The sequence below is a fragment of the Rattus rattus genome, chromosome 9 (genome assembly GCF_011064425.1).
Source record: "Rattus rattus isolate New Zealand chromosome 9, Rrattus_CSIRO_v1, whole genome shotgun sequence".
NCBI lineage: Eukaryota > Metazoa > Chordata > Mammalia > Rodentia > Muridae > Rattus > Rattus rattus.
Window position 1 is genome coordinate 65726017 of NC_046162.1, and position 18054 is coordinate 65744070.

General features: G+C 51.9%; 1 protein-coding gene across 1 annotated transcript in view; it reads left to right on the plus strand.

Moving 5' to 3' along the window:
* Timp2 (TIMP metallopeptidase inhibitor 2) overlaps positions 1 to 18054 on the plus strand; it is a 49652-nt gene that overhangs the window by 22900 nt on the left and 8698 nt on the right. The window contains exons 2-3 of the mRNA XM_032912084.1: positions 11707 to 11807; positions 14597 to 14705. Of these exons, the coding sequence (XP_032767975.1) occupies positions 11707 to 11807; positions 14597 to 14705 (210 nt within the window). The remainder of the gene's footprint in view (positions 1 to 11706; positions 11808 to 14596; positions 14706 to 18054) is intronic.

Genomic DNA, 18054 nt, shown 5'->3' on the forward strand with positions numbered 1-18054 from the left:
TTAGCCAAACACTGGACTTTCTGGGGGCACTCAGGGTTAGACGGGCACAGTTTCAAAAGCTACGTCATCGGTCGCTTGGCCTCTGGCTGAGACAATGTCAGTGCCATTAGCTAAAAATCTCTCCTTTAGAAGACGGGGTGGGGGATGGGGGACAAAGACAACAGTGTTTAACAATATTCGCACCCTTACGGGTGGGGGACAGGCAAGCCCAACCCAGCTGGGTGACCCATCCGGGGGCCAGAGCTGCTGTGGGTTGTTGGTGGCAGAGGGGAGATCTGGACGTTTAGATTCCTGCTCCTTAGCTATCCAGACTCTAAACCAGCAGCTACCAGGCTATGGGGAGCACATGCCAGGCAGATTGGAGGGAAGCAACAGACTTTCTCTGAAGAGCCCAGAGGGTGACTGCCTTCCTTTTGCCAGCCTGCATCTGGCCACCATTCAGCTCGACTTTTGCAGCCCCAGGGATGCAGTGGAAGGGCTAGGCTGCAGCCTAGAGGAGTGCAGACTGCTCCGTAAGCTACACGAGGATGCATGAGGCCCTAGGTTCAATCCCTAACACTACAATGGCAGTTGCCGTTAGCGGTGGGGTGGGCGTGAGGTGGATGTAGCCATGAGTGGGCATGGCCAAGTATGGTGGGTCCTGACTGACTTAGGCAGTGGCTGCTGGCTACGCCTCCTCTTTAGTTTTGAACCTTCTCTCCTTCCTTCCCTCCCCTCCCCGTCCCGTCTTCCTCTCACTGACTTCTAGGTAGCTCGATTGGTCATATTTGCTCATGACCGCATTAGTGCTATTAGTCTGTAGTCGGCCATATTTATCTCTTATATGTGTTTTGTAGGCCACATAATGGACGACTTCATGCCAGTTAGATCCATGACCTAGAGGAGGTTCTCTGACATGTTTCGATTTTATCTTAACCCCCTGCTTCCTCAGACATGCACCCACTGAGCCAGCCCCTCAGCACATACATGCATACTGAACATGGTGGGTCCATGTTCCTTGGGGTTGAAGTTCCTCTTCCCTGCTGTTGTCTCAGCCTCGATCCTGACCCTCCCCCAAGCCAGGAACCTCCACACATTCACCTTGGCATGACATCCCCATGGGACTTTTCGGAGCTGCCTTTCAGGATCCCCCAGCTGTTTTTGCACCTCTTTCTGAGAAGAGCGCTATGCAGCCAGTGCCTTCCAGATCAGGAGGCCTGGTGCTGAGAAGCGCTTTCAGAGTCTAACCCCAGCTTTGGCACCGACTCTTGTTTAAAACGCTTTTGGAAGCTGCAAACGAAAGCGTGCAGCTGGGGCGTAGGTGGGAGGGCTCCGTTTACCGCCCCTCGGTTTCCCGTTTGCACCATTTCTACTGAAGGAGCTTCCTCTGCTTTCCCGATAGTTTTCATTTATACTGAGTGCCAAATCCTGTCCCCGACCCTTTCCCCAACTCTGTCCCAGCAGGTAAGCTGCGAGCGGCCTATGAGGTCCATGCAACTTGTACATAGCAGGAGACACAAGCAATGAGTAGCCCGTGTGACCAGTGTTGCCCAGGAGTTAGGCCTACAGCATGATGGGACATACTGGGCCCTGTGTGTAGTTCTGAGCAACCTGAGGCCTCCTACCACCATGCTCATCTGGCTGGACCCGAATAGCATCCGGCAGGGCTTTGAAATTTGCTTTTGTTTCTCGGTCATCAGACCTTGTCCCTGCCTGACCGTCGGTTGACGCTCAGTGTTGCACGACACAGGTCGCCCTGCAGCACCACCTCCATCCAGAGGAGTCGAGTGGGTGTTGCGGTGTCCCTCGGCCTAAAGCTGCGGTCACAACTGGACCTCACATTGCGTCACTGAACCTCCCGACTTAGTTGGAAGCCGCAGCCCGAGGAGCAGACCCATCTTCCCGGAGCACATTGTTTTTGTTTCCATTTACAAAGACGGTATTTGTGGCCGGTGTTCTGAGTAAGGAATTGCCCCTCCTCGGCTACACTGAGCTAAAAGTAGGTGTAGAGATGGGTACTGAGACATGAGTCACCTCTGCCTGGACAGTAACACCTACACCGTCCCTTGGCAGGAGCATGAGGAGAAACCCTGCCTTCTCCCACTTGTCTTATACAAGACTAAAGGGGGATGGGCTAGCCTCGGCTCAGGCCAGTGGTGTAGGTTGTACCTCCAACCCCCTAGGATCTCCTCCTGCTAAAACAATGACTTCAGAGATTCCCTAAGGAGACGTCATGGCTGCTTTCCCATCTCACTCATCTCCAGAGGGTCAGGAGTTGCTGTGGACCCCATTTCACCCTCTTGGTTACACTGAGACATCTGAGTGGCAACACAAAGTCCTCTGGTGTAACCTGGAACCTCTGCGGTACCTTCTCCCCTCCTCACACATCAGCCTTGTGTGCCATAGTGACTAGAGTAAAGGCTCTGCCGCTCGGGGGAGCCAGGAAAGAGGCCAACGCGCTGACTCCCCAGTCTCGACAGTCCGTCTCTTCCCGCATGCCCAAACTTCAGCCATCTCTGTCACCAGCACCTTCATTCTTGATGGGTATTCAGAGAGGACACGTTTGGCTCCTGCTTGATACCTCTCAAATCCTGAGGCATTGGTTTGCATAGATGGCAGTGCTGGCCAGGATTGGGGCAGTCCATATTTACACTCCAGACCCATAAGGCCTAACCTCCAGTTGACTGAAGTGGGGTAATAAGGGCCAGTGTGCAGTTTATGGGTTCGTACAGAGCTCTGTCTGGTTGCAGGAGAGCCCAGGCAGCCTATTCTCCATGAAGTCTCCTGAAGCACCCTTAGGTTCTTGCCCTGCACCTCCTCAGAGCACTGTGTATACCAGAGCTGCTCCCTGGCTTTGTGTCTCTGTACCACACAGGGCGGGGGACAGAACCTTCATTCTGGCCATTCTGCCTCCATTCTCCTCAGAATCCTTTTCATCAAGCTCTCTCCTGTGTGTCTGCCCTGTACATTTTCTCCAACATACATGTCCTCGGAAAAGTCTCTAGGGCTGACCAAATGGTGGACAGGAACTCTATGTGCCCAAGAGGTTTGTGGGACAACAGCAATGTCACTGTCCACAGGTTGGAGCATGCCCAGAATGTCCACAGGGTGAGAGACGCAGGTGCTGGCACTGCTCACCGCCACACTGGCTGAACCAGACCAGGACGATCCACTGAGGCACACTTGGCTCAGTCCCCTCTCCCCACCTAACCACCTGCATGGCTAGCGCGCACACACATACCAACAGCAGCACCCAGGACTCCATACCAGGGAGAGGATGTGTTTAGAAAAGGGGCGTGAGTTTGGGGGTGAGATGGGGACCCTCTCTAACTTGTATTGTCCCCTCCAACAAGTAGATAATGGCAAGAGGTCAGTTCAGACTCTGAGACCAGACAGGGTCCGGCCTCCAACCAGTCTTCAGAGATCCAGGCTGGGAAAGCTGCTCCCCTAGACCACCTGTGTGGACTCTTGAGAGCTCTCCTGAATGTCCTTCCATACTCGGTGGCTTGGGGTGAGGCTCTACTGATGAGGGCCTGGGGAATGGGAACCTGCATCCTGCTGTGTCCCCTCAGACATGGCACGTTGGCTCTGCTCAGCCCCATGCCTTTATGTCCCACTCATAGGCCCAGGATCGTCAGCACTGAGCACTAAAGCAGAGGGCCAAAGGTCTGGTCAATCCCAGGTTTGTTCCTGGGAAAGGAGCGAACAGAGAAAGATGACTGCTCTCTCTGCCCGTCCATCATCCATCTGTCTGTCCATCCGTCTGTCCATAGCCACCCAGTGAAGATCCCTATCTGCCTCTGCTGTCGTCACTCAACCCCTTTTCCTCAGTGCTGTGGGAAGACAGACGGCTTACAGGGGTCGGCAGAGGGATCTTTCTAGGCTTTCTCTGCAGTGCTCTGTACTGCCCAGCTTCCCCGGCTTCGAAATTTACAGGGCTGAGCTTGGCTCCCGTGAGGCCCTTGGCTTCTTGGCGGAGAAATTTGCCGAGCAGCAGCCTCCTCCACAAAGCCACACTGTTCTCAGCGAACCCTCCCAGGAGGAGCGGGATGAATTTTTTTCAAATGATTCAGCGGCACGTGAATGGGAAGGGCCGCACTTAAGGCCTTGGCATAGGATCCTGCTGGCCCACAGCTGGAAAGGAAGGGTTGCAGGGCGGAGGCTTGGTTCCACCAGGCCTAGCATAGAGCCAGGGTCCTGGGGGTGGGGGTGGGGGTCACGAGGCAGCTGGTGGGCTGGGCCGAGAATGCTTGTAGCTTGCTTCTGCTCACTCGCTCGCTCGTATAGATGTGCCATCGCCCTCCCTGAAAAGAGGCAGAGGAATGGGCAGGAAATGGAGATGGGAAAGCTGGTCTCCATGGAGACGGGCATCTAGCGGACAGCCACCCTCCTGTGCGTGTGAGCGTGCTAGAATCTGAGCGGTGGGCAGGGAGCCTGCTGCTAGGCAAGCCTGGCACATTCCCAGGCACCAGTCCATGGGTGGTGTGGCCCAGAGCTGAGTGCCCCGCAGTCCTTTGGTCAGAGCCTTGGAACCCCATCCCCCTCCTCCCTCACCCTCAGCCACACCCATGGGCTCTCCTCGGCCTGGGTTGTTGTGGATGAACAGGTCTTGACCTCATCCTGAGTAGGCTCAACCCTACCCCAAGGCTGGAGCCCTGTTCGGTTTCACACTCCCCAAGAAGCGCAGTTGCTGCCCATGAGGGGACAGATGATCAGATTTGGGGGTTTCTGTGGGAGGGGCTGGTCTCGGCTGCTGATGCAGGGAGGCAGTGCGGAATCCTGCTCACCAGCACGGGTCTGTTTCTAATTACTGGATGACAGCCCCCTTTTCCCTTTTAGGGAAATGAGACAAAAGGGATTTGGGGAAGGTCTTTTTTTTTTTTTTTCCTTTCACTAACCAGAGTGACTGGGTGTGGAGCAGACAGGGCAGGGCAGAGTTCAGTGGACGATCTCAGCCATCTGTGGAGGGTCACCATGAGGTCACAGCAGTGGGAAGGGTGGTCACCATAAGGCCGGAGACAGCAGGTAGAGCTGGAATCCTTGGTACCTGAGGACTTGTGAGCGCCAAACCTGCCTTTCATCCCTTGGGACACCTGGCAAGTCACCCATAACTTTACCTCCTCATGCTGACCTGGGAGCCAGAGTAGGTCTTAGGGCCCCAGGACACAGCCCCTCTATTCCCCATCCCTATCCCCCAGTGGTTCCTCCAGCCAGTGAAGTCAGCCCACTCTGAGGAACAAGGGAGGGCCATCCCTTGTTGGGGAGCGGTCTTCCCCATGCCCTCCATAGCCCCACGCAGGTCCCACAGCAATTCAAAGACAGCATCCTGAACACTGTAACCATCTGATGGCAGCTGTCATAGGAATTCCTGTGACAGGAATGGTGTGTCTGGTCCTATGTCCCCAGCTGAGGGTATAGAATTGGGACAGAAGTTCCAGACTGATTTTCATAGTTCAAGACAAATTCAATGGTCAGGCAGCCTGGCTAACCAATTATAGGTACTGTGAGGCCCTCCCTAAAGGGACAAGAAACTGATCCCAAGGGGCAGCCTCAGGGTCTAGTTATGGGTGGAATTGGCACTTTGCTAGCTGAAGTGAGTATGTAAAGGAAAAGACCATGACACACTGTTTTCTGGGGTAGCTTAATAAAGAGACCTTATGCCCCACCCCCACCCCAAACAGACTGAAGAAAGCCACTAGAACCTCACAAGGTCTTGTTTACTCTGGGAGAGAGAGATGTTTCTTTTCTAATCCCCCTGAACTGATTGGCAAGAACTCTCCCAAGAAACAAAGAAGTGGAGCGGCTGACCTTAGTGGGACATCTGCAGCTGGGCCTAAAGTTACCGCATTTGTATCCGATGGGATGAGGGAGGTCTTTCCATGCTGGATTCTCCCACCTCAAGGCCAGTAGCCTTAAAACAATGTATCACCGTCTTCTGTCTTCTGTCTTCGGTTCACCCCAATCTATTGTAGCATCAGGGAGTCCCGCAAGCCATGGAGATTCTGGCTGGCTGCGTCTTGGCAGAGACAGAAGCTCGGCAAGGCTTCCATTCCACCTCTCCAAGAAGGAAGAACCACCCTGAGTTAAACTGACAGGTTTTCTCTAGGACCTTGCTGGCCCCGTGTCACAGAAGGACCCCCAAAGGATGGGGTGGCCTCCTTGTGACCCTCTGGTGATCCTGAGTGAATCTTTCCAGCCTCAGAAGACAGGTGTTGATAGCTACAGAGCCATCTGTGCTCAGTGTGGGAAGCTCACACCCCAGAGAGGGAGCTAAGTGGGAGCCTGTCCGTAGGGCTTAAATATTCACACAGCATATGGGAGCATTCCAAGAGCAGGTGGCCCACAAGACTCCAACAAGAAGACTCTTGTAGGCAGCTTTCTTTCCGGTTATGACCCTTCAATGGACTACAGGCATAGTATGTCTTTAGATTCTCAAGGGACTTCCACGATGATGTTGCTAAGGACACCATCAAAATCTAAAGTTGTTGACAAGCTGGATGTGGTGGTGTACACCTTTAATCCCTGCACTTGGGAGGCAGAAGCAGGTAGATCTCTGTGAGTTCAAGGCTAGCCTAGTTTACATAGTGAATTCTAGGCTAGCCAAAGCTATGTAGCTACATAGTGAGATTCCCCCTCCCATGATTTATTTATTATATGTAAGTACACTGTAACTGTCTTCAGACACACCAGAAGAGGGCATCAGATCTCATTACAGATGGTTGTAAGCCACCATGTGGTTGCTGGGCTTGGAACTCAGGACCTCTGGAAGAGTAGCCAGTGCTATAACCACTCTCCAGCCCCCCTTACACACACACACACACACACACACACACACACACACACACACACACTGGATTTATGAACATGCCTTTAGGGCTCAGTGGCCCATGTGTTGGTGACCCAGGGGACAGACCGGAGCACCTCGGGAAGGAGAACCATGGCTCTTCTGCCATAGTTGATATCTGTGGAGTATGTCAAACCCTCTAGTTGCCTTTTGCCATGGCAGTCACCTCCAGAGTTTCTAGCAACTTCCCTCCTAGAGAGGATAGATAGTACCAGGACAGCCCAACCTCTGTTGCTGTCTCAGGGCAATTGTGATGGTCAAAATGCAAACACAGCCCCTTGTCTTTGGTTCATCACCAGTGATGCCGACTCCACCCACCTAGGTCTTTTCCATCCCCTTCTGCTGGGTACACTGGGATTGTTTTTTCAGGCTCCTCTAGGGGGAAGTGACATCATGTGGTATCCTCAGCCAGAGGGATGGGGGTAGGGACTCTGTGGTTGCGTGTGCTTTGAATTAAGTCAGCCCTTGTGCATTCCAGTAGCCAGCAGCTGGCAGCGAATCTGTCAGCCAGGGTAGCACTCTCAGTGGCAAACCCAGATGTTGGCTTAGCCGAGGGAAAAGAGGAAAAAGCAAATTTTGAGCTGCAGGGGGTGGGGGGGGCAGTGGTTGGGGCACAAAGCGTTCAACACGAGTCTCTAGCTGACATGTCCTGCTCTATGGATAGGTAGTGGGACAGGACAAGATGTAGCTGGTCCTACCCTGGTGTCTGCCCCCAGCCTAGCATGTAAGTGTCCAATCAACAGCCATGCCTTGCTTCTGGTTGATCCCTGATTCTCTGGGTCTCTGCGCTCCCCTGACCTTCAATGGCCGGGGAGACAGGAAGTCTGCCCATCCCGTGGTGTGGTTACACCCTTTTCTACAGCCCCGGAGGTCACCCCAGAGGTCGCAGTGATGACCACTGCTGTGTATAGGGGTTATGCTTCTAGAGAATTCTCTATTTCCTCTCCTTTCCTGTCCATCTGTCTGCCTGCTGCCTAGATCTAAGGCCAGGGCGGTGAAGGCTTTTACTGGGAAGTTCTCCCCAATCTCCTCCTCCACCCACTGTTCTCATGAGGTAACGCTAAGACCCGTGTCTACTGCACTCAACAGTGATGGTCCTGTCTTGCCACAGGACTGTTAAGTAGGAGAGGCGTGTCCACCTATGTTTAAACCACACCTGTGGTCCCATGGCCAGAAGCAGCCCAGTTGTCAATGGAGATTCTGCCATGTCTGTCCCTCCCCACTCCCTACAAACATCCCAGAGCTCCCCGCTGCCCCGTGAACGTTCTAGCCTAAAAACCCAGTGTCTACCCCAGACTCTCAGTTCCTCCGTCTCTTCTCATCTGAAACTTTCAAGAAAGCAAGTAGACGGCCCCCATCCCTGAGGCAAAGTGAGCACACAGCCGCGTGCTGCCCTGGCTTGGAGCCCATCTGGCTGCCACGGGACGAGGGCCAGCATCTTTCCAGGTCTTTGTCTTACAGGAACAGAGAGCTCTCTACCCGGTGCTCTCTGCCACAGTGTGTGCCCATCCCTCTGTGCCCTGCTCAGGGCCTCACAGTATGACACGAGATGGTGACGTGTGTTACCTGCACCGTCAAGTGGTCTCTGAAGATCACAGCAGTCAGAGCTCATCTCTGCCGTGCCTCTCACACACACGCGAGCACACCCGATCGCTTCTTAACCTCTTGGCTTAGATCATGTCAGGGACTCGAGCACGTGTGGGAAGTTGGGGCTTCCATAAAGCAGCAGTAAGTGAATCCTAGGTGTCACGGCCGTCTGGAAGTCACTGGGCTTACTTTCTGATGGCCAAGTGGGTGGTGCCTTTATCGAACTTTTTATTGTTTGTCTTGTGTTGAGACAAGGTCTCAAGTAGCCCAGGTTAGGCTTAGAACTCTGTAGTTCCAGGGAATGGTAAGATTCCAGGCATGCGCCCTGTCCACTTGTATGTGGTGGGACTTGAGCTAAGGGTTTTATGGATAGCTACACAAGCCCTCCACCCACTGAGCTACAGCCCCAGCCCTTAGTGAACACTTTGGAGCACTAAGCATTGTGCAGTATAGTGGGGCCGCTACTGAGAAGCAAGGCTAGGAAGTTCTCTAGGCAAGTAGAAGGAGGTGCGTCCCTCCTTTGGGACCCCTGTCCCCTCTTATTTCTGAGCTGATGACAGCGCTACACAAAGAGCAACGCTGGACAGTTGTTACGGGGCATGCGCACGCATTTGCATAAGCACAGCGATGGGACCAAGGACAAGCCACACCTGTGCTGCCATCCTGAGGCTGTCAGGGTCAGCCCAGCTCCATCTGGTAGCTGTTCTATAGCATGGCCTCCACCTGCTAGGACCTCTCGGCAGGCAGGGGCACTGGTGTTTACAGCAGGATGTGTGCGGGAGGCTAGCAATATACCAGCCACTGCAGGGAGAAGCCAGGAAGGGACTGCTTCTCAGGGCTGAGTGAAAGTTCTCTAGGTAGAGAGCTGGAGGTGGCATTTGGGGCAGAAGAGCTTCTCTGTTCTGGGGTGGGACATACCTGGGTATCTGAGCATGTGGGGAGCAGGATAGATTAGGAAAGAGTAAGGGCCAAGTGAAGTTGCAGAAAGTGTAGCTCTGGCTGTCCTGGAATGTAAACCAGGCTAGCCTCAAACTTAGCAGAGATCTGCTTGCTTCTGCCTCCCTGTGCTGGGATTAGAGGCGTGCATCATCTGGCTCAAATGTTAAAGTGAAGGTGTTTTGCAGGAAATGTTTATGGAGAAGGCAGAGAACCAAGAGAGGGCCCTTTGTTCTGGGGTGGCCTGCCAGGTGGCTTTTACCAGGTTGTGGCTGTTTGAACTGAAGCTTGCTTTAGGCTGGGAAACAGGAACCTGCAGCCAGCCCAGTGGTTACTCAGCTGCACAGAAAGACCAAAGCACCAGTGTTAATGGGCCTTGGAGCTGGGTGGGGCCTGGACTGTGGTGTGAGATTCATGGGGAGGGATCCAGAGTTCACTGGGATCTGAGGAGCAGGTGGCATTCCCATGTGCCTGGACCTCCCTGCCTCTGTTGGGAAACAGTCCTGGCCAGAAGTTTCCAAGACTCAAACTAACCGCCAGAGACTCTGAGCCGACACTGTCTGCCCCTCGCCTCTGTCTAGCTCATGTGCCCAGTGACAAAACGCTTGCCCAGAGTGACCTTACACCGCTGCTGTCTGAAGGTCAAGCCTATTAAAGCCATTAAAATAAGCAATGTCCCATGTAACAAGTCTGTCACGGCATCTGCCAATCCTCTGTGGTAGGTTTCCAGGGAGGGAGCGTGGGGGGGGGAGGGCTTAATCCCTGATAGAAAAGTCCTGTTAAGCGTGACCAGGCTCCACAACACTCTGGAACTTTCCTGGTCTGTCTCTTCCTCCCACCACTTCTCACGGCTTTTGCCTGGGATACGTTTCCTACAGGACCTGCTTGCTTACCGTCGATGTCTAAGGTTTACGAGCCACGCCAGCGTCACTAATGCTTTCCCACCCCGCGTCTCTGTCCTACTTCTTCAACACGTGTCACAGAAAGCCCAGTGTGGTGGCACGCACTTGTCATCCCAGTACTGGGTAGGGAAAGACGAGATGGACCCAGCGGCTTGCCCACCAGAGGCCTACTCAGTGAGCTCCAGGCCCAGCGAGAGACCTCGTCTCAAAAGCCAAGGGGAGAGTCAGTGGGGGGCTCAGTGCGTAAACTCACACGGTAGACAGAGCTGTCTCCCACAAGTTGCCCTCTGACTTTGATATCTTGACTGCTGCATGTAAACCTTGCCCACCTCCAATAAATTTAAAAAATATATAAATCAACTCCTCTCCTCCAAACAAGGCAGTTGGCATCTGAGAAATGAAGGTCTCCTCTGACCTTCATTTGCATGGCCCCTAGGACGTTTTACCTGGAAACTTCTTCCTTCTGAATTGCTGAGAGGGCACTCAGGCCCTCTTGCATGCTCGGTAGGTCCTCTGCCCTGAGCTGTATGTACTCCAGTATCCCCAGTGAAGCCCCCAGATCTGAATAATTCAGGCTCCTTGAGGTGGATGACTGCCCCTCTGCTCTAGCCCTCAAAGCCTATTTGAGGATGAGGTGCCGGGAGGTCAAAGCCACCTCACTGGCTGTCCACCAGCCCTACCTGCAGGAGCAGGGTTGTACGCTGAGCCCTTTTGTTTCTCTATTGACCAATAAGCAGGAAGAACCAGACTCAGGCTGTAGCCTGCCGTGTCCCAGGCACCTGGGCAGGGGCTCCGAGCTTCTGCCTTTGTCCTTGTTAGCAAAGGGTTCATTTGGGGGGTTCGTTGGTTTGGGCTGGTTGATTTGTTTGAGACAGGATCTCACTTTGTAGCCCTTGCTGACCTGGAACTCACTACGTAGAGCAGGCTGACCTTGAACTGGAAGATATTTACCTGTCTCTGCTTCCTCACCCCTTACCCCAAGTGTTGGAGTTAAAGGCATGTGTCACCATGTGTCACCATGTCCAGCTTCTTGGGTTTCAGTTTTTGTCTTTTGAGACAGGGTTTCATTAGCCTAGGCTGGCCTTGACGTTCTGACCCTCCCAACTCTACCCCCCAAGGGCTGGTAAGGTGTGTGTCACTGTGCCCAGTTTTATTGGTGCTCCATACTGGAGATTGAACACAGGCCTTGGTGCAGACGAGGCAAGCACTCTATCAACTGAACCATGTCCCAGTCATAGCGAAGACCTCTCGCTAATAACCCCAGCATGACAAGCCGTCGAGCCTCCTCTCCTTACTTATGACAAGCCAGGAGTCCTCTGACTCCTCGGTTACAGCAGGTGTACAATAGGCTCACCTCCCCCAACACCTCCCACAGGGAGCACATCCTACTCCCATGGGTGGAGCCCGGATCCTGGTCGTCGGGGACTTTCCTCACATCCGTGTCTCTGTGCTTTGCAGTGATCAGGGCCAAAGCAGTGAGCGAGAAGGAGGTGGATTCCGGGAATGACATCTACGGCAACCCCATCAAGAGGATTCAATATGAGATCAAGCAGATAAAGGTACCTTGACTGCACGGGGGAAGCAGGGGCAGATCCCGGGACTCACCCAGCCACCCGAGGCCAGAAAGCTGAGTTGTCAATCTACAAGAGCATAAAAGCCGGGCAGAAATGTTAGATTTTCAACTAACTGTTCAGTCACTGTCCTATGCTGTGAAGAGACACCAGGGCCAAGGTAATGCTTGTAAAAGAAAGCATTTAATGGAGTCTTTCTCACAGTTTCAGGGGTTTAGTCCATGGTCATCATGGTGGAATGCAGACAGGAACATGGCCGGGGCATCCCCATCCAAAGGCAGCAGGTGGAAGGAGAGACACACTGGGCCTAGCATGGGTATTTGAACCTTCAAGGCTCACCCCTAGTGACACACCTCTTCCAATGAGGCCACACCCCTTAATCCTTCCCATACAGTCCCACCAGCTGGGCACCAAGCATTTAAATACCCAAGCCTATGGGACCATTTTCATTCAGACCACCAAGTCTGTCTAGTTCCAGAAGCATGCTATCCTGGTTTTGCTGGATGGTACTCTGGTGTGTAGCATGTTGTAAAAGGATGAGTCTAGCAGGTGGACATGCTCAGGAGTAATTTTCCTTCCTGTGCTGTGCTATTTACTGAGAAAGTGTCCTGTCGGGTAGACAGGACTGTGGTCAGAGGGACTGCACATGGCTGCCATGGTGGTGTCAGAACGTTTCCATAATGGGGACAGATAGGAAGAGATTCACATTTGAGAGAGAGTGGGGTTGTGGCTCAACTGGTAGAGTGCTTGCTTAGCATACCTGAAGTTCCAAGTTCGATCCCCAGCATGGCAAATGTGATGTGCCGGCACCTGCTGATGGCATTTATTGACTTGAAGTTCAAAGAAAGACAGCTGGCTCCTCTGGTGTTAGGGACAGCTTTGCCACACCATAGCGGTTGTGTCACCTCAAGGGGATGACTAGACAAAGGCTCTTGATGAGGCAGAGAAGCAGGAACCCTTTCATAACATCCTCATTGCTTAACGTCAAGGAAGTGACTCTGACCCCTGGGAGTGGCGTCATTTGAGATTCCTGAGAAGACCTTGAATCCTTCCTCCTTTCTCTAGGAGAGGGGCTGCAGGTCAGGGCCTCAGTGGTTCAGAGTTCAGGTTCCAGCCTCCACGTCATGCAGTTCACAACCACCCACACTTCCGCTGGAGGAGATCCAGAGCCCTCCTCTGGCTTCCGAGGGCACCATGCACATGACAGCAGACACGCAGACAAACACATCATGAAATAGAAATAAAGTAAACCTTTAAACACTGGAAGGAAGGAGGAAGGGAGGAAGAGATAAAAAGAAAAGCCTCTCTCTGCAGTGTGTTAGGAAGGACAGGAGTAAAATGGGAAAAGTGGGGACACCACACACACACACACACCACATATGCACCACATATCCACAAATACACCACATACATGCACACACCACACAAAATGCACACAACACACATACCACACACATACACCACACACAACACACACACACACACACACATATGCACACACACACCATACATGCACACACCACACATAATGCACACAACACACATACCACACACATACACCACACATAACACACACCACTTACACCACATACACACACTACATACTTTACACACACCATGTATACACGCATACACACACTACATACCAAAGATGCCACACACACCACACACACACCACACACACACCACACACACATTCACACACACACCACTTACACACACCACATAAACACACTACATACTTTACACATACCACACACACCATGTATACACGAATACACACACTACATACCAAAGATGCAACACACATATACACACACCACACACACACCACATCACACACACACACATACACACACACCACACACATTCACACACACACACACACCACACACACACACACACACACACCATACACACACACATTCACACACACACACCACACACACACACCACACACACACACACACACACACACACACACACACACACACACACACACACACACACACACACACACACACACACACACACACACACACACACACACACACACACACATTCACACACACACACCACACACACACACACACACACACACACCACACACACACACACACACACACACACACACACACACTGAGAGATCAAGCCCTCTCCTGACCTGGAGGCTCTGTTCTGGTTCCAAGAGGCTCCTTTCTCCCCTTTGTTGCCCTCTGGTAGCCAAATCCCTGGAAATAAGCAGGGTGTGGTAGTACAAGCCTCTAAGCCCAGCATCTGGCTGAGGCAGGAGAATTCCTGCTGGCTACAAAGTAAAACAGAATCCTGAAGTAGGGCTGGGGTATAAATTATTGGGCTTAGGTTTAACCCAGAAGCAGAGGGATGGAGGTGGGGGTGGGGGATAAAGATCAAAAGAAAAGAGGAAACCCACAGCAGATGTGTTAACCCAGTTCCTGGGAACAGAGATGCGCCCTCCGTAGCCAGTGAGCTTCTCTAGGCCTTACCCGGAGATCCTAAAATGACTTCGTGTGCAGAAATGTCCTTGGAGAAAGACAGTACTGTACTCACCTGCTGAGATCTCTCCACCTCCCTCAGCAGATGACTCTGAACACCTTCACAAAGGTGGCTTGTGAATCCATGGGACACACCTGTTTACCCCTCTGTTCATCTTGGTTAGAGGGAGTGGGCATCCCCGGGTGTAGCCGTGTGTGTCTGTTCCTATCATGCTCTGGTTGGGAGTCATAACTCTCTTATACCTGCCCTCCTGTGTTTCACAGATGTTCAAAGGACCTGACAAGGACATCGAATTTATCTACACGGCCCCCTCCTCAGCAGTGTGCGGGGTCTCGCTGGACGTTGGAGGAAAGAAGGAATATCTAATTGCAGGTGTGTGGGAGTTCACCCTTCCCTACTGAGTGCTGAATTGTGGTGCAGAGAATTCCCGTGTCCTGATCCCTAAGGAACACGCTTCCTACACACTGCCCTCTGGTGGTGAAAGCGGCAAATTGCGTTGGGCCAGGGATGGCTGATAGTCCATGTCGTGGAGACATGATGCCCTTAGTCTTGCCAGCTCCTTTTGCCTGAGGCACCCACCAAGTCCTCACCTATACAGAAGCTGTCTGTATTAGCAGCCTCGCCTGCAGGCCACATTCCTTCTGTAGGCACTGGCTGGATGATTAAGCACTTTCCCATTTCTCGACAGAGATTGCACAGGTCCTCTGCCTTCATGTTATAAAGGTGTTGCTGTGATCCCCCAGTGCAGAAGAGGGTTTGCCTCAGGTGTAGTGATTAGCCTGGGGTCCCTTTGCAACACCTGCCAAGAGCCAATGGTTATACTGGGATCATATTAGCAGCTTAAAAACAGGCAGAGTGGGGGGGGGTGGCATTTCTGGCATAGAATCATCAGCTACTGCAGAGAGAGCCTTTTCCTCCTGGGAGAGGCGGTAGGTAAAGCTTCCTCAGCATAGCCTTGTAGCGTCCCTGCTGGCTCTACCCAGTCTTTAAAAGCAACGATGTATCTTTATGTATCTGCGTGTTTTGCCTGCTTCACTACCCACCGGGATTCTCTGCAGCCTGCGAAAGGCCGGATACTCAGGCTGTACCCAAGTCAAGGAGAATCTAGGGCTGGAGTATCTCCTCTGGAGAATCCATGTGTGGTCAGGGCTAAGAGCCAGTTTCTAACTAGAACCTTCCCTGACAAAGGCCCAGAGTTACCGATAGCTGTTGGTGCATACTGGGAGGGGCTTACCTCAGGAGACGGGCATGTCAACTCCCATGCACATGAACAGTGGGAGTAGTTTTTACCTCCTGGGGCCAGACCTGTCAGCCAGACCTACTTATCACTTGGATATCCCAAGCATGGGCGCTGCTTTCTGCCCCGTGAGAGAGAAACCAGCCCACTGGGACTTTTAAGGGGCTTCTGGGCAGGCAGCCCACACAGAGGTAAGCCCTGCATTGCTCTCAGCAGCCCCGACACACAGTGACTGCTGCAAGCAGGCTCAAACTCGTGCCTCACTCCTCCCTTGTGCCTCAGTAGGGTGAGGAAGCTGCAGGATGCCTGAGGAAAGCAGGGTCGGGGCGAGCCTTGCAGGGCAGCAGTTTCATGATCTGGGTATGCATTTCACTGCTGGGTATGCATTGTAGGCTTGGGTGCACATTAGGGCGCTCTCCATGCCTCTGCTCCCCTTCTGCAAGAGCCAGGCTCCAGGTCCACATGGTAGGCCAGATAATTCCAGCGGCTGTGTGTGCGGATGTCACAGTTTCTGTCATGCTGAATCCCTGTCATCCACATTGGCCATCAGAGGTTTCCCACATAGGTGTTTTCTCCTGTCCGTACACCACCCTTACTTGCTCTTACCCCCGTCTTAGAAGAATGTCACTCAGATAGCATGACACAAGTCTTCTAGACCTGCCAAGACCCAGCTCCGCTGTAGCTCCAGGTATAATGCAGACGAAAGGTACCTGAAGTCACTCAGTAACTGGGTGCCTGACATCTTAGTCTGTATCACACTTGCTGCCCCAGACACATGGCACGTTTTGGTCTCCTGACAAGCCACAGAGCATAGTGTCAATAAACGACACTTTTAAATAGGCTGCGTGCTGTTTTAAAAACTGCACTCGTGTGGTTGGTAATGGTGGCTCAAGTCTTCTTTTTTTTGGAGCTGGGGACCGAACCCAGGGCCTTGTGCTTGCTAGGCAAGCGCTCTACCACTGAGCTAAATCCCCAACCCGGTGGCTCAAGTCTTTAGTCCTGGCACTTGGGAGGCAGGAGCAGGCAGGTCTCTGTGAACTCAAGGCTGGCCAGGTCCTAGGTATGCAGTGAGACCTTGTTTCAACAACAACACTAACAACAACAACAACAACAAAACCACAAAACTCCTGCAGTATCTAGGCCAGTTAGATAGCCTGGGCGAAGACACTGGCCAGGAAGCCTGGATTGAATCCGCAGGACCTGCATGGTAGAGGAAGAAAAGCAACTCAAGTTCTCTTCTGACGTACACACATGCAGGTGCAGGCGCCCTCACTGCACATGTACCCACTCACCCATATATACACACATGCACACACATGTAATACACATGCAACACACGTGCACACTCGCCCATACACACAAAATACGTGAAAATAACAAAACCTGCAGAAACACGTAACCTGGAGTGTGCCACTATAACTGTGCCTGATCAGAGGACTTGGTGGCACTAAACATAGCCACGAGAGTGTGCGGCTGTCACCGTCTATTCCAGGACTGTGCCATCTTCCCAGATTACATCTCCGTCCCACTGACCAAGAGCATCTCATTCCTTGTCCTGCCCCAGAGCATGGGTCCTGGCCCCTTCCATCTATTTTCAGTTTCTGTGGACTTGCCTCTCTAGGCAGCTGAAGGTTTGAGCATGCATAAATCTTTCTGTGGCAGCTTATTTTACTGAGCATGATGCCAGGTTCTGCTCATGTTCTAGCAGATGCATGACTTGCCTCCCTTTTTATATGTATGTGTACACACATATATACACACAAACATACATATACATGCATGTGCACACATACATATATGCAGACATACACACATAAGTACATATACTCACATAAACATACATATATATGTATACACATAAATATATACACATACACACATGCACATGCATGCACACATACATGTATACATATACATGCCCATATACATATACATACATATATGTGAACACATGTGCACACCCATATACACGTTTGGTGACATACATACACGCATTTACACCTACATACATATATATGCTCATATACACTTACATGCATACATACATACTTATATACCATATAAACATACATCTACATGCATACACGCTTACATATACACACATACATTCACGTGTATATACCATATACACATACATACATACACACATATATTTTGTAGTACTGGGGATGGAATCCAAGACCTTAGAGATGCTATGCCAGGGGCTCTAGTGCTGTACAGATACATAAAATTTTTTGTGATACTTTTTCCATTGAATTTGAAAAGCTATTTTCGTTTTTTAAGATTTATTTATTTATTATGTATGTAAGTACACTGTAGCCATCTTCAGACACACCTGAAGAGGGCATCAGATCTTATTACAGATGGTTGTGAGCCACCATGTGGTTGCTGGGAATTCAACTCAGGACCTCTGGAAGGCAGTCAGTGCTGTTAACTGCTGAGCCATCTCTCCAGCCCATAATTTCCTATTTTTGGTGTTTTCAT